Source organism: Oncorhynchus keta, chromosome 15 (assembly GCF_023373465.1).
Source record: "Oncorhynchus keta strain PuntledgeMale-10-30-2019 chromosome 15, Oket_V2, whole genome shotgun sequence".
NCBI lineage: Eukaryota > Metazoa > Chordata > Actinopteri > Salmoniformes > Salmonidae > Oncorhynchus > Oncorhynchus keta.
The window spans coordinates 5,298,955-5,325,792 of NC_068435.1; the positions used below are offsets into that span (position 1 = coordinate 5,298,955).

General features: G+C 35.0%; 1 protein-coding gene across 1 annotated transcript in view; it reads right to left on the reverse strand.

Annotated features, from left to right (window-relative positions):
* Positions 1–212: 212 nt before the first annotated feature.
* LOC127907725 (uncharacterized) overlaps positions 213–26,838 on the reverse strand; it is a 35,306-nt gene continuing 8,680 nt past the window's right edge. Inside the window, exons 2-6 of the mRNA XM_052464312.1 lie at positions 24,020–24,186; positions 2,445–4,085; positions 1,800–2,340; positions 1,346–1,597; positions 213–256 (exon numbers count right to left, since the gene is read on the reverse strand). Of these exons, the coding sequence (XP_052320272.1) occupies positions 213–256; positions 1,346–1,597; positions 1,800–2,340; positions 2,445–4,085; positions 24,020–24,142 (2,601 nt within the window). The 5' untranslated portion in view covers positions 24,143–24,186. The remainder of the gene's footprint in view (positions 257–1,345; positions 1,598–1,799; positions 2,341–2,444; positions 4,086–24,019; positions 24,187–26,838) is intronic.

The window sequence follows — 26,838 nt, forward strand, 5'->3', positions numbered from 1 at the left end:
CATTAATTTCAAACACGGCCTATTGGTTAAATTAATTGGTAAAAGCCAGGGGTGCAACTTTTAGTGTTAGAAGTGTGGGGGTGAAGTGTTAATATTATTTTTAAATCCAGTCTGATAAACATTCCAAACATGACCAGTCGGAGGCGTCCTCGTCGCCTTGACACATTTCATATCACATTACAATGATAAAACAGGGGGGCAAAAATGCTATTTCAGAATTTGGGGGACGACCCCATCCCCGGTGAAAGTTGCACCCCTGGTCAAAGCACACCCACAGGAAGGAGCGCTTCATAAAATACCTTGAGGCTGACAGAAAAAGCAATAACACATTTTCACCACTAGATGGCCATGTTAGACTGATGTAGAGACGTGTGGTTTAGAGGAGACTCCCCCATTACAGAACATGTTATCCAGTTAGACTCCCCCATTACAGAACATGTTATCCAGTTAGACTCCCCCGTTACAGAACATGTTATCCAGCTAGACTCCCCCATTACAGGACGGCCACTCATAGGGAGAGTAGCAACCGTGCTGAAATTTCTCCATTTATAGACAATTTGTCTTACCGTGGACTGACTTTTAGAGTTACTTTTGTAACCCTTTCCAGCTTTATGCAGGGCAACAACTCTTAATCTCAGGTCTTCTGAGATCTCTTTTCTTCGAGGCATGGTTCACATCAGGCAACGCTTCTTGTGAATAGCAAATTCAAATTTTGTGAGTGTTTTTTATGGGACATGGCAGCTCTAAACAAAATGTCCAATCTCGTCTCAGGTTAGCTGACTCCTGACTCCAATGATCTTTTGGAGAAGTCATTAGCCTAGGGGGGTTCACATACTTTTTCCAACCTACAATGTGAATGTTTAAATTATGTATTCAATATAGACAAAAATACAATAATTTGTGTTATTAGTTTAAGCAGACTGTGTTTGTCTATTGTTGTGACTTAGATGAAGATCAGATCACATGTTATGTCATATTTATGCAGAAATCCAGGTAATTCCTGAGGGTTCACACACCTTTTCCTTGCCACTGTAATTCTGTACATTATTCTGTACCATTAAAAACAACAGCTATTCACTCTTAGAAAATAAGATGCTATCTATAATCTAAAAGGGTTCTTCGACTTTCCCCACAGGAGAACCATTTTAAAGAACCCTTTATGGTTCCAGGTAGAACCCTTTATGGTTCCAGGTAGAACCCTTCTTGGTTCCAGGTAGAACCCTTTATGGTTCCAGGTAGAACCCTTATTGGTTCCAGGTAGAACCCTTTATGGTTCCAGGTAGAACCCTTCTTGGTTCCAGGTAGAACCCCTTTTTCTTCTCTTGCCACTGTAAATCAACACTACCTCTGGACTGCACGTAGTTGACCAGTCCGTTACTCGGCGAGTATTCCTTGGTATTCCGTGTGCTGTGGAGGTCGATGACCGTGGAGTAGATATCTCTAAGGTTGATGACATTGGTCTTCTTGTCCCTGTTCTCGTGAAGCACGGCGTTTGCACAGATGAAGATAAATATGCCTATCCCCATGACTAAGGGTCCGAACACCTTCAGATGGTCTGAGGACAGATAGTTGTCCAAGAACTCAGAGAGCAACCCACCTGAAGGATGGGAAGAAGATGGAGGGGGGAGAAAAATGACTACCCCTTATTTAACCAAGTTAGTCACTGAGAACACATTTTCTTTTACAATAATGACCTGACCAAGATAAGAGCGAGAGAACCTTTGCAAAGCAGACAGAATGAAGAACCTGATGAATGTTTTGTCTTGTAAGTAAAAATATCTCAGTAAAAAATAACCTACCTGAGGGTATAGGAGGAGGAGGGGTAGATACCGATACAAGTACACTACCATTAACAGATACAAGTACACTACCATTAACAGATACAAGTACACTACCATTAACATATACAAGTACACTACCATTAACAGATACAAGTACACTACCATTACCAGATACAAGTACACTCCCATTACCAGATACAAGTACACTCCCATTAACAGATACAAGTACACTACCATTAACAGATACAAGTACAGATAAACTTCCATTGACAACAACACTCGTCTGGTTGGTCAACTCCTCAACAGTCTGGATGGTCAACTCCTCAACAGTCTGGTTGGTCAACTCCTCAACAGTCTGGTTGGTCAACTCCTCAACAGTCTGGATGGTCAACTCCTCAACAGTCTGGTTGGTCAACTCCTCAACAGTCTGGTTGGTCAACTCCTCAACAGTCTGGTTGGTCAACTCCTCAACAGTCTGGTTGGTCAACTCCTCAACAGTCTGGTTGGTCAACTCCTCAACAGTCTGGTTGGTCAACTCCTCAACAGTCTGGTTGGTCAACTCCCAACAGTCTGGTTGGTCAACTCCTCAACAGTCTGGTTGGTCAACTCCTCAACAGTCTGGTTGGTCAACTCCCCAACAGTCTGGTTGGTCAACTCCCCAACAGTCTGGTTGGTCAACTCCTCAACAGTCTGGTTGGTCAACTCCTCAACAGTCTGGTTGGTCAACTCCTCAACAGTCTGGATGGTCAACTCCTCAACAGTCTGGTTGGTCAACTCCCCAACAGTCTGGATGGTCAACTCCTCAACAGTCTGGTTGGTCAACTCCTCAACAGTCTGGTTGGTCAACTCCTCAACAGTCTGGTTGGTCAACTCCTCAACAGTCTGGTTGGTCAACTCCCCAACAGTCTGGTTGGTCAACTCCCCAACAGTCTGGTTGGTCAACTCCTCAACAGTCTGGTTGGTCAACTCCTCAACAGTCTGGTTGGTCAACTCCTCAACAGTCTGGATGGTCAACTCCTCAACAGTCTGGTTGGTCAACTCCCCAACAGTCTGGATGGTCAACTCCTCAACAGTATGGTTGGTCAACTCCTCAACAGTCTGGTTGGTCAACTCCTCAACAGTCTGGATGGTCAACTCCTCAACAGTCTGGTTGGTCAACTCCTCAACAGTCTGGTTGGTCAACTCCTCAACAGTCTGGTTGGTCAACTCCTCAACAGTCTGGTTGGTCAACTCCTCAACAGTCTGGTTGGTCAACTCCTCAACAGTCTGGTTGGTCAACTCCTCAACAGTCTGGATGGTCAACTCCTCAACAGTCTGGTTGGTCAACTCCTCAACAGTCTGGTTGGTCAACTCCTCAACAGTCTGGTTGGTCAACTCCTCAACAGTCTGGTTGGTCAACTCCTCAACAGTCTGGTTGGTCAACTCCTCAACAGTCTGGTTGGTCAACTCCCCAACAGTCTGGTTGGTCAACTCCTCAACAGTCTGGTTGGTCAACTCCTCAACAGTCTGGTTGGTCAACTCCTCAACAGTCTGGTTGGTCAACTCCTCAACAGTCTGGTTGGTCAACTCCTCAACAGTCAGGTTGGTCAACTCCTCAACAGTCTGGATGGTCAACTCCTCAACAGTCTGGATGGTCAACTCCTCAACAGTCTGGTTGGTCAACTCCTCAACAGTCAGGTTGGTCAACTCCTCAACAGTCTGGTTGGTCAACTCCTCAACAGTCAGGTTGGTCAACTCCTCAACAGTCTGGTTGGTCAACTCCTCAACAGTCTGGTTGGTCAACTCCTCAACAGTCTGGTTGGTCAACTCCTCAACAGTCAGGTTGGTCAACTCCTCAACAGTCTGGATGGTCAACTCCTCAACAGTCTGGATGGTCAACTCCTCAACAGTCTGGTTGGTCAACTCCTCAACAGTCTGGTTGGTCAACTCCTCAACAGTCTGGTTGGTCAACTCCTCAACAGTCTGGTTGGTCAACTCCTCAACAGTCTGGTTGGTCAACTCCCCAACAGTCTGGTTGGTCAACTCCCCAACAGTCTGGTTGGTCAACTCCTCAACAGTCTGGTTGGCTGTGTTGTTGTCCTTATTATCGCTCCAGGTGACAGACACCAGGGGGCTCTTGGAGTAGCTCATCCTGCCGTTGTCTCTCCACTCCTCCCCTGGTGATACCCCGGATGCCTTCCCCTGGCTGTGGCCTTCATGTGGCCAGTAGCCCAGTACAGCCATGGCTATCCCAACCATCAACACCACCAGTCCCACCGTGGCCACCAGCCCAGGCGGGGAACACAGGTTGAGTTTCCCCTTCACCTGGATTCGTAAGGAGACAGACATGACATCATTTTAATATAGTTCAGGAATGTATTTTCCAGGATAAACATAGATTTTAACACAGAAACAAGAGCTGTGTTTTGCATACTCATACTAACTGTACTATTTGTGAGGTGAATTGGGTATGTCATGTGCTTATTGGTCATAGTATAGATATGGTTAGTATGCTTATTGGTCATAGTATAGATATAGTTAGTATGCTTATTGGTCATAGTATAGATATAGTTAGTATGCTTATTGGTCATAGTATAGATATGGTTAGTATGCTTATTGGTCATAGTATAGATATAGTTAGTATGCTTATTGGTCATAGTATAGATATAGTTAGTGTGCTTATTGGTCATGATGTAGTTAGTATGCTTATTGGTCATAGTATGGATATAGTTAGTGTGCTTATTGGTCATAGTATAGATATAGTTAGTATGCTTATTGGTCATGATGTAGTTAGTATGCTTATTGGTCATAGTATAGATATAGTTAGTATGCTTAATGGTCATAGTATAGATATAGTTAGTATGCTTAATGGTCATAGTATGGATATAGTTAGTATGCTTATTGGTCATAGTATAGATATAGTTAGTATGCTTATTGGTCATAGTATAGATATAGTTAGTATGCTTATTGGTCATGATATAGTTAGTATGCTTATTGGTCATAGTATAGATATAGTTAGTATGCTTATTGGTCATGATATAGTTAGTATGCTTATTGGTCATAGTATAGATATAGTTAGTGTGCTTAATGGTCATAGTATAGATATAGTTAGTATGCTTATTGGTCATAGTATAGATATAGTTAGTATGCTTATTGGTCATAGTATAGATATAGTTAGTATGCTTATTGGTCATGATGTAGTTAGTATGCTTATTGGTCATAGTATAGATATAGTTAGTATGCTTATTGGTCATAGTATAGATATAGTTAGTATGCTTATTGGTCATAGTATAGATATAGTTAGTATGCTTATTGGTCATAGTATAGATATAGTTAGTATGCTTATTGGTCATAGTATAGATATAGTTAGTATGCTTATTGGTCATGATGTAGTTAGTATGCTTATTGGTCATAGTATAGATATAGTTAGTGTGCTTAATGGTCATAGTATAGATATAGTTAGTATGCTTATTGGTCATAGTATAGATATAGTTAGTATGCTTATTGGTCATAGTATAGATATAGTTAGTATGCTTATTGGTCATGATGTAGTTAGTATGCTTATTGGTCATAGTATAGATATAGTTAGTATGCTTATTGGTCATAGTATAGATATAGTTAGTATGCTTATTGGTCATAGTATAGATATAGTTAGTATGCTTATTGGTCATAGTATAGATATAGTTAGTATGCTTATTGGTCATGATATAGTTAGTATGCTTATTGGTCATAGTATAGATATAGTTAGTATGCTTATTGGTCATGATATAGTTAGTATGCTTATTGGTCATAGTATAGATATAGTTAGTGTGCTTAATGGTCATAGTATAGATATAGTTAGTATGCTTATTGGTCATAGTATAGATATAGTTAGTATGCTTATTGGTCATAGTATAGATATAGTTAGTATGCTTATTGGTCATGATGTAGTTAGTATGCTTATTGGTCATAGTATAGATATAGTTAGTATGCTTATTGGTCATAGTATAGATATAGTTAGTATGCTTATTGGTCATGATGTAGTTAGTATGCTTATTGGTCATAGTATAGATATAGTTAGTGTGCTTAATGGTCATAGTATAGATATAGTTAGTATGCTTATTGGTCATAGTATAGATATAGTTAGTATGCTTATTGGTCATAGTATAGATATAGTTAGTATGCTTATTGGTCATGATGTAGTTAGTATGCTTATTGGTCATAGTATAGATATAGTTAGTATGCTTATTGGTCATAGTATAGATATAGTTAGTGTGCTTATTGGTCATGATGTAGTTAGTATGCTTATTGGTCATAGTATAGATATAGTTAGTATGCTTATTGGTCATGATGTAGTTAGTATGCTTATTGGTCATAGTATAGATATAGTTAGTATGCTTATTGGTCATAGTATAGATATAGTTAGTATGCTTATTGGTCATGATGTAGTTAGTATGCTTATTGGTCATAGTATAGATATAGTTAGTATGCTTATTGGTCATGATGTAGTTAGTATGCTTATTGGTCATAGTATAGATATAGTTAGTATGCTTATTGGTCATGATGTAGTTAGTATGCTTATTGGTCATAGTATAGATATAGTTAGTATGCTTATTGGTCATAGTATAGATATAGTTAGTATGCTTATTGGTCATGATGTAGTTAGTATGCTTATTGGTCATAGTATAGATATAGTTAGTATGCTTATTGGTCATGATGTAGTTAGTATGCTTATTGGTCATAGTATAGATATAGTTAGTATGCTTATTGGTCATAGTATAGATATAGTTAGTATGCTTATTGGTCATGATGTAGTTAGTATGCTTATTGGTCATAGTATAGATATAGTTAGTATGCTTATTGGTCATGATGTAGTTAGTATGCTTATTGGTCATAGTATAGATATAGTTAGTATGCTTAATGGTCATAGTATAGATATAGTTAGTGTGCTTATTGGTCATAGTATAGATATAGTTAGTATGCTTATTGGTCATAGTATAGATATAGTTAGTATGCTTATTGGTCATAGTATAGATATAGTTAGTATGCTTATTGGTCATGATATAGTTAGTATGCTTATTGGTCATAGTATAGATATAGTTAGTGTGCTTAATGGTCATAGTATAGATATAGTTAGTATGCTTATTGGTCATGATGTAGTTAGTATGCTTATTGGTCATAGTATAGATATAGTTAGTATGCTTATTGGTCATAGTATAGATATAGTTAGTATGCTTATTGGTCATGATGTAGTTAGTGTGCTTATTGGTCATAGTATAGATATAGTTAGTATGCTTATTGGTCATAGTATAGATATAGTTAGTGTGCTTAATGGTCATAGTATAGATATAGTTAGTATGCTTATTGGTCATGATGTAGTTAGTATGCTTATTGGTCATAGTATAGATATAGTTAGTATGCTTATTGGTCATAGTATAGATATAGTTAGTATGCTTATTGGTCATAGTATAGATATAGTTAGTATGCTTAATGGTCATGATGTAGTTAGTATGCTTATTGGTCATAGTATAGATATAGTTAGTATGCTTATTGGTCATAGTATAGATATAGTTAGTATGCTTATTGGTCATAGTATAGATATAGTTAGTGTGCTTATTGGTCATAGTATAGATATAGTTAGTATGCTTATTGGTCATAGTATAGATATAGTTAGTATGCTTATTGGTCATAGTATAGATATAGTTAGTATGCTTATTGGTCATAGTATAGATATAGTTAGTATGCTTATTGGTCATAGTATAGATATAGTTAGTATGCTTATTGGTCATAGTATAGATATAGTTAGTGTGCTTATTGGTCATAGTATAGATATAGTTAGTGTGCTTATTGGTCATAGTATAGATATAGTTAGTATGCTTATTGGTCATAGTATAGATATAGTTAGTATGCTTATTGGTCATAGTATAGATATAGTTAGTATGCTTATTGGTCATAGTATAGATATAGTTAGTATGCTTATTGGTCATAGTATAGATATAGTTAGTATGCTTATTGGTCATAGTATAGATATAGTTAGTATGCTTATTGGTCATAGTATGGATATAGTTAGTATGCTTATTGGTCATAGTATAGATATAGTTAGTGTGCTTATTGGTCATGATGTAGTTAGTGTGCTTAATGGTCATAGTATAGATATAGTTAGTATGCTTATTGGTCATAGTATAGATATAGTTAGTATGCTTATTGGTCATAGTATAGATATAGTTAGTGTGCTTATTGGTCATGATGTAGTTAGTATGCTTATTGGTCATAGTATAGATATAGTTAGTATGCTTATTGGTCATGATGTAGTTAGTATGCTTATTGGTCATAGTATAGATATAGTTAGTATGCTTATTGGTCATAGTATAGATATAGTTAGTGTGCTTATTGGTCATAGTATAGATATAGTTAGTATGCTTATTGGTCATGATGTAGTTAGTATGCTTATTGGTCATAGTATAGATATAGTTAGTATGCTTATTGGTCATGATGTAGTTAGTATGCTTATTGGTCATAGTATAGATATAGTTAGTATGCTTATTGGTCATGATGTAGTTAGTATGCTTATTGGTCATAGTATAGATATAGTTAGTATGCTTATTGGTCATAGTATAGATATAGTTAGTATGCTTGTTGGTCATGATGTAGTTAGTATGCTTATTGGTCATAGTATAGATATAGTTAGTATGCTTATTGGTCATGATGTAGTTAGTATGCTTATTGGTCATAGTATAGATATAGTTAGTATGCTTAATGGTCATAGTATAGATATAGTTAGTGTGCTTATTGGTCATAGTATAGATATAGTTAGTATGCTTATTGGTCATAGTATAGATATAGTTAGTATGCTTATTGGTCATAGTATAGATATAGTTAGTATGCTTAATGGTCATAGTATAGATATAGTTAGTATGCTTATTGGTCATAGTATATATATAGTTAGTATGCTTATTGGTCATAGTATAGATATAGTTAGTATGCTTATTGGTCATAGTATAGATATAGTTAGTATGCTTAATGGTCATAGTATGGATATAGTTAGTGTGCTTATTGGTCATAGTATAGATATAGTTAGTGTGCTTATTGGTCATAGTATAGATATAGTTAGTATGCTTAATGGTCATAGTATAGATATAGTTAGTATGCTTATTGGTCATAGTATAGATATAGTTAGTATGCTTAATGGTCATAGTATAGATATAGTTAGTATGCTTATTGGTCATAGTATAGATATAGTTAGTATGCTTATTGGTCATAGTATAGATATAGTTAGTATGCTTATTGGTCATAGTATAGATATAGTTAGTATGCTTATTGGTCATAGTATAGATATAGTTAGTATGCTTATTGGTCATAGTATAGATATAGTTAGTATGCTTATTGGTCATAGTATAGATATAGTTAGTATGCTTAATGGTCATAGTATAGATATAGTTAGTGTGCTTATTGGTCATAGTATGGATATAGTTAGTATGCTTAATGGTCATAGTATAGATATAGTTAGTATGCTTATTGGTCATAGTATAGATATAGTTAGTATGCTTATTGGTCATAGTATAGATATAGTTAGTATGCTTATTGGTCATAGTATAGATATAGTTAGTATGCTTATTGGTCATGATGTAGTTAGTATGCTTATTGGTCATAGTATAGATATAGTTAGTGTGCTTATTGGTCATAGTATAGATATAGTTAGTATGCTTATTGGTCATAGTATAGATATAGTTAGTATGCTTATTGGTCATGATATAGTTAGTATGCTTATTGGTCATAGTATAGATATAGTTAGTATGCTTATTGGTCATGATGTAGTTAGTATGCTTATTGGTCATAGTATAGATATAGTTAGTGTGCTTATTGGTCATAGTATAGATATAGTTAGTATGCTTATTGGTCATAGTATAGATATAGTTAGTATGCTTATTGGTCATGATATAGTTAGTATGCTTATTGGTCATAGTATAGATATAGTTAGTGTGCTTATTGGTCATAGTATAGATATAGTTAGTATGCTTATTGGTCATAGTATAGATATAGTTAGTATGCTTATTGGTCATAGTATAGATATAGTTAGTATGCTTATTGGTCATGATGTAGTTAGTATGCTTATTGGTCATAGTATAGATATAGTTAGTATGCTTATTGGTCATGATGTAGTTAGTATGCTTATTGGTCATAGTATAGATATAGTTAGTATGCTTATTGGTCATAGTATAGATATAGTTAGTATGCTTATTGGTCATAGTATAGATATAGTTAGTTTGCTTATTGGTCATAGTATAGATATAGTTAGTATGCTTATTGGTCATAGTATAGATATAGTTAGTATGCTTATTGGTCATGATGTAGTTAGTATGCTTATTGGTCATAGTATAGATATAGTTAGTATGCTTATTGGTCATAGTATAGATATAGTTAGTGTGCTTAATGGTCATAGTATAGATATAGTTAGTATGCTTATTGGTCATGATGTAGTTAGTATGCTTATTGGTCATAGTATAGATATAGTTAGTATGCTTATTGGTCATAGTATAGATATAGTTAGTATGCTTATTGGTCATAGTATAGATATAGTTAGTATGCTTAATGGTCATGATGTAGTTAGTATGCTTATTGGTCATAGTATAGATATAGTTAGTATGCTTATTGGTCATAGTATAGATATAGTTAGTATGCTTATTGGTCATAGTATAGATATAGTTAGTGTGCTTATTGGTCATAGTATAGATATAGTTAGTATGCTTATTGGTCATAGTATAGATATAGTTAGTATGCTTATTGGTCATGATATAGTTAGTATGCTTATTGGTCATAGTATAGATATAGTTAGTATGCTTATTGGTCATGATGTAGTTAGTATGCTTATTGGTCATAGTATAGATATAGTTAGTGTGCTTATTGGTCATAGTATAGATATAGTTAGTATGCTTATTGGTCATAGTATAGATATAGTTAGTATGCTTATTGGTCATGATATAGTTAGTATGCTTATTGGTCATAGTATAGATATAGTTAGTGTGCTTATTGGTCATAGTATAGATATAGTTAGTATGCTTATTGGTCATAGTATAGATATAGTTAGTATGCTTATTGGTCATAGTATAGATATAGTTAGTATGCTTATTGGTCATAGTATAGATATAGTTAGTATGCTTATTGGTCATGATGTAGTTAGTATGCTTATTGGTCATAGTATAGATATAGTTAGTATGCTTATTGGTCATAGTATAGATATAGTTAGTATGCTTATTGGTCATAGTATAGATATAGTTAGTATGCTTATTGGTCATAGTATAGATATAGTTAGTATGCTTATTGGTCATAGTATAGATATAGTTAGTATGCTTAATGGTCATAGTATAGATATAGTTAGTATGCTTATTGGTCATAGTATATATATAGTTAGTATGCTTATTGGTCATAGTATAGATATAGTTAGTATGCTTATTGGTCATAGTATAGATATAGTTAGTATGCTTATTGGTCATAGTATAGATATAGTTAGTATGCTTATTGGTCATAGTATAGATATAGTTAGTATGCTTAATGGTCATGATGTAGTTAGTATGCTTATTGGTCATAGTATAGATATAGTTAGTATGCTTATTGGTCATAGTATAGATATAGTTAGTATGCTTATTGGTCATAGTATAGATATAGTTAGTGTGCTTATTGGTCATAGTATAGATATAGTTAGTATGCTTATTGGTCATAGTATAGATATAGTTAGTATGCTTATTGGTCATGATATAGTTAGTATGCTTATTGGTCATAGTATAGATATAGTTAGTATGCTTATTGGTCATGATGTAGTTAGTATGCTTATTGGTCATAGTATAGATATAGTTAGTGTGCTTATTGGTCATAGTATAGATATAGTTAGTATGCTTATTGGTCATAGTATAGATATAGTTAGTATGCTTATTGGTCATGATATAGTTAGTATGCTTATTGGTCATAGTATAGATATAGTTAGTGTGCTTATTGGTCATAGTATAGATATAGTTAGTATGCTTATTGGTCATAGTATAGATATAGTTAGTATGCTTATTGGTCATAGTATAGATATAGTTAGTATGCTTATTGGTCATAGTATAGATATAGTTAGTATGCTTATTGGTCATGATGTAGTTAGTATGCTTATTGGTCATAGTATAGATATAGTTAGTATGCTTATTGGTCATAGTATAGATATAGTTAGTATGCTTATTGGTCATAGTATAGATATAGTTAGTATGCTTATTGGTCATAGTATAGATATAGTTAGTATGCTTATTGGTCATGATGTAGTTAGTATGCTTATTGGTCATAGTATAGATATAGTTAGTATGCTTATTGGTCATAGTATAGATATAGTTAGTATGCTTATTGGTCATGATGTAGTTAGTATGCTTATTGGTCATAGTATAGATATAGTTAGTATGCTTATTGGTCATAGTATAGATATAGTTAGTATGCTTATTGGTCATAGTATAGATATAGTTAGTATGCTTATTGGTCATAGTATAGATATAGTTAGTATGCTTATTGGTCATAGTATAGATATAGTTAGTATGCTTATTGGTCATGATGTAGTTAGTATGCTTATTGGTCATAGTATAGATATAGTTAGTATGCTTATTGGTCATAGTATAGATATAGTTAGTGTGCTTAATGGTCATAGTATAGATATAGTTAGTATGCTTATTGGTCATGATGTAGTTAGTATGCTTATTGGTCATAGTATAGATATAGTTAGTATGCTTATTGGTCATAGTATAGATATAGTTAGTATGCTTATTGGTCATAGTATAGATATAGTTAGTATGCTTAATGGTCATGATGTAGTTAGTATGCTTATTGGTCATAGTATAGATATAGTTAGTATGCTTATTGGTCATAGTATAGATATAGTTAGTATGCTTATTGGTCATAGTATAGATATAGTTAGTGTGCTTATTGGTCATAGTATAGATATAGTTAGTATGCTTATTGGTCATAGTATAGATATAGTTAGTATGCTTATTGGTCATAGTATAGATATAGTTAGTATGCTTATTGGTCATAGTATAGATATAGTTAGTATGCTTATTGGTCATAGTATAGATATAGTTAGTATGCTTATTGGTCATAGTATAGATATAGTTAGTGTGCTTATTGGTCATAGTATAGATATAGTTAGTGTGCTTATTGGTCATAGTATAGATATAGTTAGTATGCTTATTGGTCATAGTATAGATATAGTTAGTATGCTTATTGGTCATAGTATAGATATAGTTAGTATGCTTATTGGTCATAGTATAGATATAGTTAGTATGCTTATTGGTCATAGTATAGATATAGTTAGTATGCTTATTGGTCATAGTATAGATATAGTTAGTATGCTTATTGGTCATAGTATGGATATAGTTAGTATGCTTATTGGTCATAGTATAGATATAGTTAGTGTGCTTATTGGTCATGATGTAGTTAGTGTGCTTAATGGTCATAGTATAGATATAGTTAGTATGCTTATTGGTCATAGTATAGATATAGTTAGTATGCTTATTGGTCATAGTATAGATATAGTTAGTGTGCTTATTGGTCATGATGTAGTTAGTATGCTTATTGGTCATAGTATAGATATAGTTAGTATGCTTATTGGTCATGATGTAGTTAGTATGCTTATTGGTCATAGTATAGATATAGTTAGTATGCTTATTGGTCATAGTATAGATATAGTTAGTATGCTTATTGGTCATGATGTAGTTAGTATGCTTATTGGTCATAGTATAGATATAGTTAGTATGCTTATTGGTCATAGTATAGATATAGTTAGTATGCTTATTGGTCATAGTATAGATATAGTTAGTATGCTTATTGGTCATAGTATAGATATAGTTAGTATGCTTATTGGTCATAGTATAGATATAGTTAGTATGCTTATTGGTCATGATGTAGTTAGTATGCTTATTGGTCATAGTATAGATATAGTTAGTATGCTTATTGGTCATAGTATAGATATAGTTAGTGTGCTTAATGGTCATAGTATAGATATAGTTAGTATGCTTATTGGTCATGATGTAGTTAGTATGCTTATTGGTCATAGTATAGATATAGTTAGTATGCTTATTGGTCATAGTATAGATATAGTTAGTATGCTTATTGGTCATAGTATAGATATAGTTAGTATGCTTAATGGTCATGATGTAGTTAGTATGCTTATTGGTCATAGTATAGATATAGTTAGTATGCTTATTGGTCATAGTATAGATATAGTTAGTATGCTTATTGGTCATAGTATAGATATAGTTAGTGTGCTTATTGGTCATAGTATAGATATAGTTAGTATGCTTATTGGTCATAGTATAGATATAGTTAGTATGCTTATTGGTCATAGTATAGATATAGTTAGTATGCTTATTGGTCATAGTATAGATATAGTTAGTATGCTTATTGGTCATAGTATAGATATAGTTAGTATGCTTATTGGTCATAGTATAGATATAGTTAGTGTGCTTATTGGTCATAGTATAGATATAGTTAGTGTGCTTATTGGTCATAGTATAGATATAGTTAGTATGCTTATTGGTCATAGTATAGATATAGTTAGTATGCTTATTGGTCATAGTATAGATATAGTTAGTATGCTTATTGGTCATAGTATAGATATAGTTAGTATGCTTATTGGTCATAGTATAGATATAGTTAGTATGCTTATTGGTCATAGTATAGATATAGTTAGTATGCTTATTGGTCATAGTATGGATATAGTTAGTATGCTTATTGGTCATAGTATAGATATAGTTAGTGTGCTTATTGGTCATGATGTAGTTAGTGTGCTTAATGGTCATAGTATAGATATAGTTAGTATGCTTATTGGTCATAGTATAGATATAGTTAGTATGCTTATTGGTCATAGTATAGATATAGTTAGTGTGCTTATTGGTCATGATGTAGTTAGTATGCTTATTGGTCATAGTATAGATATAGTTAGTATGCTTATTGGTCATGATGTAGTTAGTATGCTTATTGGTCATAGTATAGATATAGTTAGTATGCTTATTGGTCATGATGTAGTTAGTATGCTTATTGGTCATAGTATAGATATAGTTAGTATGCTTATTGGTCATAGTATAGATATAGTTAGTATGCTTGTTGGTCATGATGTAGTTAGTATGCTTATTGGTCATAGTATAGATATAGTTAGTATGCTTATTGGTCATGATGTAGTTAGTATGCTTATTGGTCATAGTATAGATATAGTTAGTATGCTTAATGGTCATAGTATAGATATAGTTAGTGTGCTTATTGGTCATAGTATAGATATAGTTAGTATGCTTATTGGTCATAGTATAGATATAGTTAGTATGCTTATTGGTCATAGTATAGATATAGTTAGTATGCTTAATGGTCATAGTATAGATATAGTTAGTATGCTTATTGGTCATAGTATATATATAGTTAGTATGCTTATTGGTCATAGTATAGATATAGTTAGTATGCTTATTGGTCATAGTATAGATATAGTTAGTATGCTTATTGGTCATAGTATAGATATAGTTAGTATGCTTATTGGTCATAGTATAGATATAGTTAGTATGCTTATTGGTCATAGTATAGATATAGTTAGTATGCTTATTGGTCATAGTATAGATATAGTTAGTATGCTTAATGGTCATAGTATAGATATAGTTAGTGTGCTTATTGGTCATAGTATAGATATAGTTAGTATGCTTATTGGTCATAGTATAGATATAGTTAGTATGCTTATTGGTCATGATGTAGTTAGTATGCTTATTGGTCATAGTATAGATATAGTTAGTGTGCTTATTGGTCATAGTATAGATATAGTTAGTATGCTTATTGGTCATAGTATAGATATAGTTAGTATGCTTATTGGTCATGATATAGTTAGTATGCTTATTGGTCATAGTATAGATATAGTTAGTATGCTTATTGGTCATGATGTAGTTAGTATGCTTATTGGTCATAGTATAGATATAGTTAGTGTGCTTATTGGTCATAGTATAGATATAGTTAGTATGCTTATTGGTCATAGTATAGATATAGTTAGTATGCTTATTGGTCATGATATAGTTAGTATGCTTATTGGTCATAGTATAGATATAGTTAGTGTGCTTATTGGTCATAGTATAGATATAGTTAGTATGCTTATTGGTCATAGTATAGATATAGTTAGTATGCTTATTGGTCATAGTATAGATATAGTTAGTATGCTTATTGGTCATAGTATAGATATAGTTAGTATGCTTATTGGTCATAGTATAGATATAGTTAGTATGCTTATTGGTCATGATGTAGTTAGTATGCTTATTGGTCATAGTATAGATATAGTTAGTATGCTTATTGGTCATAGTATAGATATAGTTACTATGCTTATTGGTCATAGTATAGATATAGTTAGTATGCTTATTGGTCATAGTATAGATATAGTTAGTATGCTTATTGGTCATAGTATAGATATAGTTAGTATGCTTATTGGTCATGATGTAGTTAGTATGCTTATTGGTCATAGTATAGATATAGTTAGTATGCTTATTGGTCATAGTATAGATATAGTTAGTGTGCTTATTGGTCATGATATAGTTAGTATGCTTAATGGTCATAGTATAGATATAGTTAGTATGCTTATTGGTCATAGTATAGATATAGTTAGTGTGCTTAATGGTCATAGTATAGATATAGTTAGTATGCTTAATGGTCATAGTATAGATATAGTTAGTATGCTTATTGGTCATAGTATAGATATAGTTAGTATGCTTATTGGTCATAGTATAGATATAGTTAGTATGCTTAATGGTCATAGTATAGATATAGTTAGTGTGCTTAATGGTCATAGTATAGATATAGTTAGTATGCTTATTGGTCATAGTATAGATATAGTTAGTGTGCTTATTGGTCATAGTATAGATATAGTTAGTATGCTTATTGGTCATAGTATAGATATAGTTAGTATGCTTATTGGTCATAGTATAGATATAGTTAGTATGCTTATTGGTCATAGTATAGATATAGTTAGTATGCTTATTGGTCATAGTATAGATATAGTTAGTATGCTTATTGGTCATAGTATAGATATAGTTAGTGTGCTTATTGGTCATAGTATAGATATAGTTAGTATGCTTATTGGTCATAGTATAGATATAGTTAGTATGCTTATTGGTCATAGTATAGATATAGTTAGTGTGCTTATTGGTCATAGTATAGATATAGTTAGTATGCTTAATGGTCATGATGTAGTTAGTATGCTTATTGGTCATAGTATAGATATAGTTAGTGTGCTTATTGGTCATAGTATAGATATAGTTAGTATGCTTATTGGTCATGATGTAGTTGGTATGCTTATTGGTCATAGTATAGATATAGTTAGTGTGCTTATTGGTCATAGTATAGATATAGTTAGTGTGCTTATTGGTCATAGTATAGATATAGTTAGTATGCTTATTGGTCATAGTATAGATATAGTTGGTATGCTTATTGGTCATAGTATAGATATAGTTAGTGTGCTTATTGGTCATAGTATAGATATAGTTAGTATGCTTATTGGTCATAGTATAGATATAGTTAGTATGCTTATTGGTCATAGTATAGATATAGTTAGTGTGCTTATTGGTCATAGTATAGATATAGTTAGTATGCTTATTGGTCATAGTATAGATATAGTTAGTGTGCTTAATGGTCATAGTATAGATATAGTTAGTATGCTTATTGGTCATAGTATAGATATAGTTAGTATGCTTATTGGTCATGATGTAGTTAGTATGCTTATTGGTCATAGTATAGATATAGTTAGTATGCTTATTGGTCATGATGTAGTTAGTATGCTGATTGGTCATGATGTAGTTAGTATGCTTATTGGTCATAGTATAGATATAGTTAGTATGCTTATTGGTCATGATGTAGTTAGTATGCTTATTGGTCATAGTTTAGATATAGTTAGTGTGCTTATTGGTCATGATATAGTTAGTATGCTTATTGGTCATAGTATAGATATAGTTAGTATGCTTAATGGTCATAGTATAGATATAGTTAGTGTGCTTAATGGTCATAGTATAGATATAGTTAGTATGCTTATTGGTCATAGTATAGATATAGTTAGTATGCTTAATGGTCATAGTATAGATATAGTTAGTGTGCTTAATGGTCATAGTATAGATATAGTTAGTGTGCTTAATGGTCATAGTATAGATATAGTTAGTATGCTTATTGGTCATAGTATAGATATAGTTAGTATGCTTAATGGTCATAGTATAGATATAGTTAGTGTGCTTAATGGTCATAGTATAGATATAGTTAGTATGCTTATTGGTCATAGTATAGATATAGTTAGTATGCTTATTGGTCATAGTATAGATATAGTTAGTGTGCTTAATGGTCATAGTATAGATATAGTTAGTATGCTTATTGGTCATAGTATAGATATAGTTAGTATGCTTATTGGTCATAGTATAGATATAGTTAGTATGCTTAATGGTCATAGTATAGATATAGTTAGTATGCTTATTGGTCATAGTATAGATATAGTTAGTATGCTTATTGGTCATAGTATAGATATAGTTAGTGAGCCAATAGTTCCTGGATGTCGTACTAAATTTGCCAAAATATGAAGTATACAAGCAGTGGACACTATTTCCATGCTTTTAAGGGCCCATAATGCATTTCTTCAGAGAATGGCGGAAAATATGCAGTCCGACGAGAGGCGGATACAAATTCATTGCTTTAACTAATTATGACAAAATGTTAAGAAACTGTTGAGCAATGTAATAAAGTAATGACTTTTCAAATAAGTTACGTTACACGTTATGTTGGCTGACAATTTGTTAGCTACGCATAGCATTACAGCAGTAAGTACCGGTATGTTAGCTACTCTAGCATTACAGCAGTAAGTACCAGTATGTTAGCTACTCTAGCATTACAGCAGTAAGTACCGGTATGTTAGCTACTCTAGCATTACAGCAGTAAGTACCAGTATGTTAGCTACTCTAGCATTACAGCAGTAAGTACCGGTATGTTAGCTACTCTAGCATTACAGCAGTAAGTACCGGTATGTTAGCTACTCTAGCATTACAGCAGTAAGTACCAGTATGTTAGCTACTCTATTCTTATGGACCACATAGCATTACAGCAGTAAGTACCGGTATGTTAGCTACTCTAGCATTACAGCAGTAAGTACCGGTATGTTAGCTACTCTAGCATTACAGCAGTAAGTACCGGTATGTTAGCTACTCTAGCATTACAGCAGTAAGTACCGGTATGTTAGCTACTCTAGCATTACAGCAGTAAGTATGTTAGCTACTCTATGTTATGGACCACTCTAGCATTACAGCAGTAAGTACCAGTATGTTAGCTACTCTATTCTTATGGACCACATAGCATTACAGCAGTAAGTACCGGTATGTTAGCTACTCTAGCATTACAGCAGTAAGTACCGGTATGTTAGCTACTCTAGCATTACAGCAGTAAGTACCGGTATGTTAGCTACTCTAGCATTACAGCAGTAAGTACCAGTATGTTAGCTACTCTATTCTTATGGACCACATAGCATTACAGCAGTAAGTACCGGTATGTTAGCTACTCTATTCTTATGGACCACATAGCATTACAGCAGTAAGTACCGGTATGTTAGCTACTCTAGCATTACAGCAGTAAGTACCGGTATGTTAGCTACTCTAGCATTACAGCAGTAAGTACCGGTATGTTAGCTACTCTATTCTTATGGACCACATAGCATTACAGCGGTATGTACCAGTATGTTAGCTACTATATCCTTATGGACCACATAGCATTACAGCAGTATGTACCAGTATGTTAGATACTATATCCTTATGAACCACATAGCATTACAGCAGTATGTACCAGTATGTTAGCTACTCTATTCTTATGGACCACATAGCATTACAGCAGTATGTACCAGTATGTTAGCTACTCTAGCATTACAGCAGTAAGTACCGGTATGTTAGCTACTCTAGCATTACAGCAGTAAGTACCGGTATGTTAGCTACTCTATTCTTATGGACCACATAGCATTACAGCAGTATGTACCAGTATGTTAGCTAGCATTACAGCAGTATCCTTATGGACCACATAGCATTACAGCAGTATGTACCAGTATGTTAGCTACTATATCCTTATGGACCGGTATGTTACATAGCATTACAGCAGTATGTACCAGTATGTTAGCTACTCTATTCTTATGGACCACATAGCATTACAGCAGTATGTACCAGTATGTTAGCTACTCTATTCTTATGGACCACATAGCATTACAGCAGTATGTACCAGTATGTTAGCTACTCTATTCTTATGGACCACATAGCATTACAGCAGTATGTACCAGTATGTTAGCTACTCTATCCTTATGGACCACATAGCATTACAGCAGTATGTACCAGTATGTTAGCTACTATATCCTTATGGACCACATAGCATTACAGCAGTATGTACCAGTATGTTAGCTACTATATACTTATGGACCACATAGCATTACAGCAGTATGTACCAGTATGTTAGCTACTGTATCCGTATGGACCACATAGCATTACAGCAGTATGTACCAGTATGTTAGCTACTCTATCCTTATGAACCACATAGCATTACAGCAGTATGTACCAGTATGTTAGCTACTATATCCTTATGGACCACATAGCATTACAGCAGTATGTACCAGTATGTTAGCTACTCTATCTTATGGACCACATAGCATTACAGCAGTATGTACCAGTATGTTAGCTACTCTATCTTATGGACCACATAGCATTACAGCAGTATGTACCAGTATGTTAGCTACTCTATCCTTATGGACCACATAGCATTACAGCAGTATGTACCAGTATGTTAGCTACTATATCCTTATGGACCACATAGCATTACAGCAGTATGTACCAGTATGTTAGCTACTCTATCCTTATGGACCACATAGCATTACAGCATTATGTACCAGTATGTTAGCTACTCTATCCTTATGGACCACATAGCATTACAGCAGTATGTACCAGTATGTTAGCTACTCTATCCTTATGGACCACATAGCATTACAGAAGTATGTTAGCTACTATATCCTTATGGACCACATAGCATTACAGCATTATGTACCAGTATGTTAGCTACTCTATCCTTACGGACCACATAGCATTACAGAAGTATGTACCAGTATGTTAGCTACTCTATCCTTATGGACCACATAGCATTACAGCAGTATGTACCAGTATGTTAGCTACTATATCCTTATGGACCACATAGCATTACAGCAGTATGTACCAGTATGTTAGCTACTATATCCTTATGGACCACATAGCATTACAGCAGTATGTACCAGTATGTTAGCTACTCTATCCTTATGGACCACATAGCATTACAGCAGTATGTACCAGTATGTTAGCTACTCTATCCTTATGGACCACATAGCATTACAGCAGTATGTACCAGTATGTTAGCTACTATATCCTTATGGACCACATAGCATTACAGCAGTATGTACCAGTATGTTAGCTACTCTATCCTTATGGACCACATAGCATTACAGCAGTATGTACCAGTATGTTAGCTACTCTATCCTTATGGACCACATAGCATTACAGCAGTATGTACCAGTATGTTAGCTACTCTATCCTTATGGACCACATAGCATTACAGCAGTATGTACCAGTATGTTAGCTACTCTATCCTTATGAACCACATAGCATTACAGCAGTATGTACCAGTATGTTAGCTACTATATCCTTATGGACCACATAGCATTACAGCAGTATGTACCAGTATGTTAGCTATCCAGGACCTCTATACCAGGCGGTGTAATAATAATATGTTAATAATATATATGGACCACATAGCATTACAGCAGTATGTACCAGTATGTTAGCTACAGGATATCTCTACCACTGGCAGAAGGACCACCTTCAGAGGAAGGCCCTAAAAATGGTCAAAGCCTCCAGCCACCCTAGTCCTAGACTGTTCTCTCTGCTACCGCACGGCAAGCGGTACCGGAGCGCCAAGTCTAGGTCCAAGATGCTTCTAAACAGCTTCTACCTCCAAGCCATAAAGCTCCTGAACATCTCATCAAATAGCTTCCCAGACTATTTGCATTTCCCCCACCCCCTCTTCTACACCACTGCTACTCTCTGTTTATTATCTATGCATTAATCACTTTAATAACTCTACCTACATGTACATATTACCTCAATTACCTCGACACCGGTACCCCCGCACATTGTCCCTGTAGCGGTACCCCCCTGTATATAGTCTCGCTATTGTTATCTTACTTTTTGTAGGTATTTTCTAAAAACTGCGTTGTTGGTTAAGGGTTTGTAAGTAAGTATTTCACTGTAAAGGTCTACTACACCTGTTGTATTCAGCATTTCACTGTGAGGTCTACTACACCTGTTGTATTCAGCATTTCACTGTGAGGTCTACAACACCTGTTGTATTCAGCATTTCACTGTAAGGTCTACTACACCTGTTGTATTCAGCATTTCACTGTAAGTTCTACTACACCTGTTGTAAGCATTTCACTGTAAGCTACACCTGTTGTATACAGCATTTCACTGTGAGGTCTACTACACCTGTTGTATTCAGCATTTCACTGTAAGGTCTACTACACCTGTTGTATTCAGCATTTCACTAAGGTCTACTACACCTGTTGTATTCAGCATTTCACTGTGAGGTCTACTACACCTGTTGTATTAGCATTTCACTAAGGTCTACTACATGTATTCAGCATTACAAGGTCTACTACACCTGTTGTATTCAGCATTTCACTGTGGGTCTACTACACCTGTTGTCAGCATTTCATAAGGTCTACCACCTGTTGTATTCAGCATTTCACAGGTCTACTACACCTGTTATCTACAGCATTTTTGTAGGTACACCTTTTATTCAGCAAAAGGTCTACTACACCTGTTGTATTCAGCATTTCATGGGTACTACACCTGTTGTATTCCATTTCACTGTGAGGTCTACTACACCTGTTGTATTCAGCATTTCACTAAGGTCTACTACACCTGTTGTATTCAGCATTTCACTGTAAGGTCTACTACACCTGTTGTATTTGGTGCATGTGACAAATAACATTGGATTTGATTTGATAACATGAAAACAGCCTAACCAGCTCTGATAGGGCGAGTAAAATGGTCACAGTGAGCCAGTGAGCCAGTGAGCCAGTGAGCCAGTTAGCTTGGGTGCTTGACTGCCTTTGAATGCGTCCAGTAGCAGTGTGCGCTCTGAATTTACAAATGACAATCTGACAACGCTCTGGATTTACAAATGCCCAGAGTGCACTCTGGCACCCCATCATGCTGAACCCACCACCAGCTACATTTGTTATGCTAACAAAGGTTGATGCAACAGCATCAACTTCCGGTAGACATCATGGGTTCTGCAGTCCATCATGCTACCCACCACCACTAAAATGAACTAATAGTTTACAGAATGTAGTATATACTCATTGTATCCATCATTGTAGTATGGGTATTCCAACACAGCTCTTGTTTTAAGTCAGAACTGAAGTGAGGCAGGATAAAAGATGAAAAAAGTCAGGGTAAAATGAGTCCATCATGCTACCAAGGTTTTCCCACCACCACCTATGGTTCTAAACCTGTACTGCAAACAACTGTATAATTCTTCTGGGTACTGTAGTCCATCATGCTACCCACCACCACCACATGTCAAAGATGGTTTATGAAACCTAGAAACTGCTTCTTCTCCTATAGAAATGCCATCATGGGTCTTGGTAGTCCATCATAAGCTCCCAGAACCACCATCGCTTCTAAACTGATGCATTACAAGTTTGTGCTTTTCATCGAGAAAATTAAAAGCTAAAGAAGATTTTTACTTCTTCAGTTTAGTCCATCATGCTACCCACCACCACCATATCGTTCTAAACCTGATGCAATATACAAAGCATCATGGGTACTGTAGTCCATCATGCTACCCATCACCACCATATCGTTCTAAACCTGATGCAATATACAAAGCATCATGGGTACTGTAGTCCAACATGCTACCCACCACCACCACATCGTTCTAAACTAAATACAATACACAAAACATTATGGGTACTGTAGTACAGAGCATGATGGGTATTGTAGTACATCATGCTACCCACCACCACTACATCGTTCTAAACTAAATACAATACACAAAACATTATGGGTACTGTAGTACAGAGCATGATGGGTATTGTAGTACATCATGCTAACCCACCACAACTACATCGTTCTAAACTAAATACAATACACAAAACATTATGGGTACTGTAGTACAGAGCATGATGGGTATTGTAGTACATCATGCTAACCCACCACAACTACATCGTTCTTCTTTCTCTTGGCTTGTTTCCTCTTCCTCTTGTTCTCAGCTTGGTTCTTAGAGTGCTGGGAGTCCTGGCACCGGTTTATACGCAGGAGGCCCCCTGTTGCAATCATGGTCGACGATTCGATTTGATTGGACGACGGGCTTGTCAATCAACCTGGGAGAAGAGGGAGGGGCGAGGGGGAAAACAGGGAGGTCAGTCGGCCGTGTCGATGAAGACTCTTTGCTACATTTACAGTAGTTTCTCAGTACATCCCCCGAAATGATGACTTCATACCTACAACCATTCTAGTATTAATTGAGGCATATCTTGATATAAATAATAAATACTTGATATGATATTATATCAAAACAGATTTTCAAAAACAAAACGCATCAACAACAACAAAAATATCTAAGAAATCAGATGAATCTGTCACTGTTGGGTAGATAAATGACTGCAGAATCCTGTTTCATAGACAGAGATACATGATAATATCAGATACATGATAATATCAGATACAAGATAATATCAGATACATGATAATATCAGATACATGATAATATCAGATACAAAATAATATCAGATACATGATAATATCAGATACATGATAATATCAGATACATGATAATATCAGATACATGATAATATCAGATACATAATATCAGATACATGATAATATCAGATACATGATAATATCAGATACATAATATCAGATACATGATAATATCAGATACATAATATCAGATACATGATAATATCAGATACATAATATCAGATACATGATAATATCAGATACATGATAATATCAGATACAAGATAATATCAGATATAAACAGGCAGAAACAGATATACATGATAATATCAGATACATAATATCAGATACATGATAATATCAGATACATAATAATATCAGATACATAATATCAGATACATGATAATATCAGATACATGATAATATCAGATACATGATAATATCAGATACATAATATCAGATACATGATAATATCAGATACATGATAACATCAGATACATGATATCAGATACATGATAATATCAGATACATGATAACATCAGATACATGATATCAGATACATGATAATATCAGATACATGATAATATCAGATACATGATAATATCAGATACATGATAATATCAGATACATGATATCAGATACATGATAATATCAGATACATGATAATATCAGATACATGATAATATCAGATACATGATAATATCAGATACATAATATCAGATACATGATAATATCAGATACATAATATCAGATACATGATAATATCAGATACATGATAATATCAGATACATAATATCAGATACATGATAATATCAGATACATGATAATATCAGATACATAATATCAGATACATGATAATATCAGATACATGATAATATCAGATACATGATAATATCAGATACATGATAATATCAGATACATGATAATATCAGATACATGATAATATCAGATACATAATATCAGATACATGATAATATCAGATACATGATAACATCAGATATAAACAGGCAGAAACAGAGATACATGATAATATCAGATACATGATAATATCAGATACATGATAATATCAGATACATGATAATATCAGATATAAACAGGCAGAAACAGAGATACATGATAATATCAGATACATGATAAACATGTATCTATAATCAGTCTGTATTCAGTCGGATGTCAAACCTGGGAAACACTTGAGACCACACAACCACCCAGCAGGCATCTCCATGTCCAGCTCAATCACACAACCACCCAGCAGGCATCTCCATGTCCAGCTCAATCACACAACCACCCAGCAGGCATCTCCATGTCCAGCTCAATCACACAACCACCCAGCAGGCATCTCCATGTCCAGCTCAATCACACAACCACCCAGCAGGCATCTCCATGTCCAGCTCAATCACACAACCACCCAGCAGGCATCTCCATGTCCAGCTCAATCACACAACCACCCAGCAGGCATCTCCATGTCCAGCTCAATCACACAGCCACCCAGCAGGCATCTCCATGTCCAGCTCAATCACACAGCCACCCAGCAGGCATCTCCATGTCCAGCTCAATCACACAACCACCCAGCAGGCATCTCCATGTCCAGCTCAATCACACAACCACCCAGCAGGCATCTCCATGTCCAGCTCAATCACACAACCACCCAGCAGGCATCTCCATGTCCAGCTCAATCACACAACCACCCAGCAGGCATCTCCATGTCCAGCTCAATCACACAACCACCCAGCAGGCATCTCCATGTCCAGCTCAATCACACAGCCACCCAGCAGGCATCTCCATGTCCAGCTCAATCACACAACCACCCAGCAGGCATCTCCATGTCCAGCTCAATCACACAACCACCCAGCAGGCATCTCCATGTCCAGCTCAATCACACAACCACCCAGCAGGCATCTCCATGTCCAGCTCAATCACACAGCCACCCAGCAGGCATCTCCATGTCCAGCTCAATCACACAACCACCCAGCAGGCATCTCCATGTCCAGCTCAATCACACAACCACCCAGCAGGCATCTCCATGTCCAGCTCAATCACACAGCCATCCAGCAGGCATCTCCATGTCCAGCTCAATCACACAACCACCCAGCAGGCATCTCCATGTCCAGCTCAATCACACAACCACCCAGCAGGCATCTCCATGTCCAGCTCAATCACACAGCCACCCAGCAGGCATCTCCATGTCCAGCTCAATCACACAACCACCCAGCAGGCATCTCCATGTCCAGCTCAATCACACAACCACCCAGCAGGCATCTCCATGTCCAGCTCAATCACACAACCACCCAGCA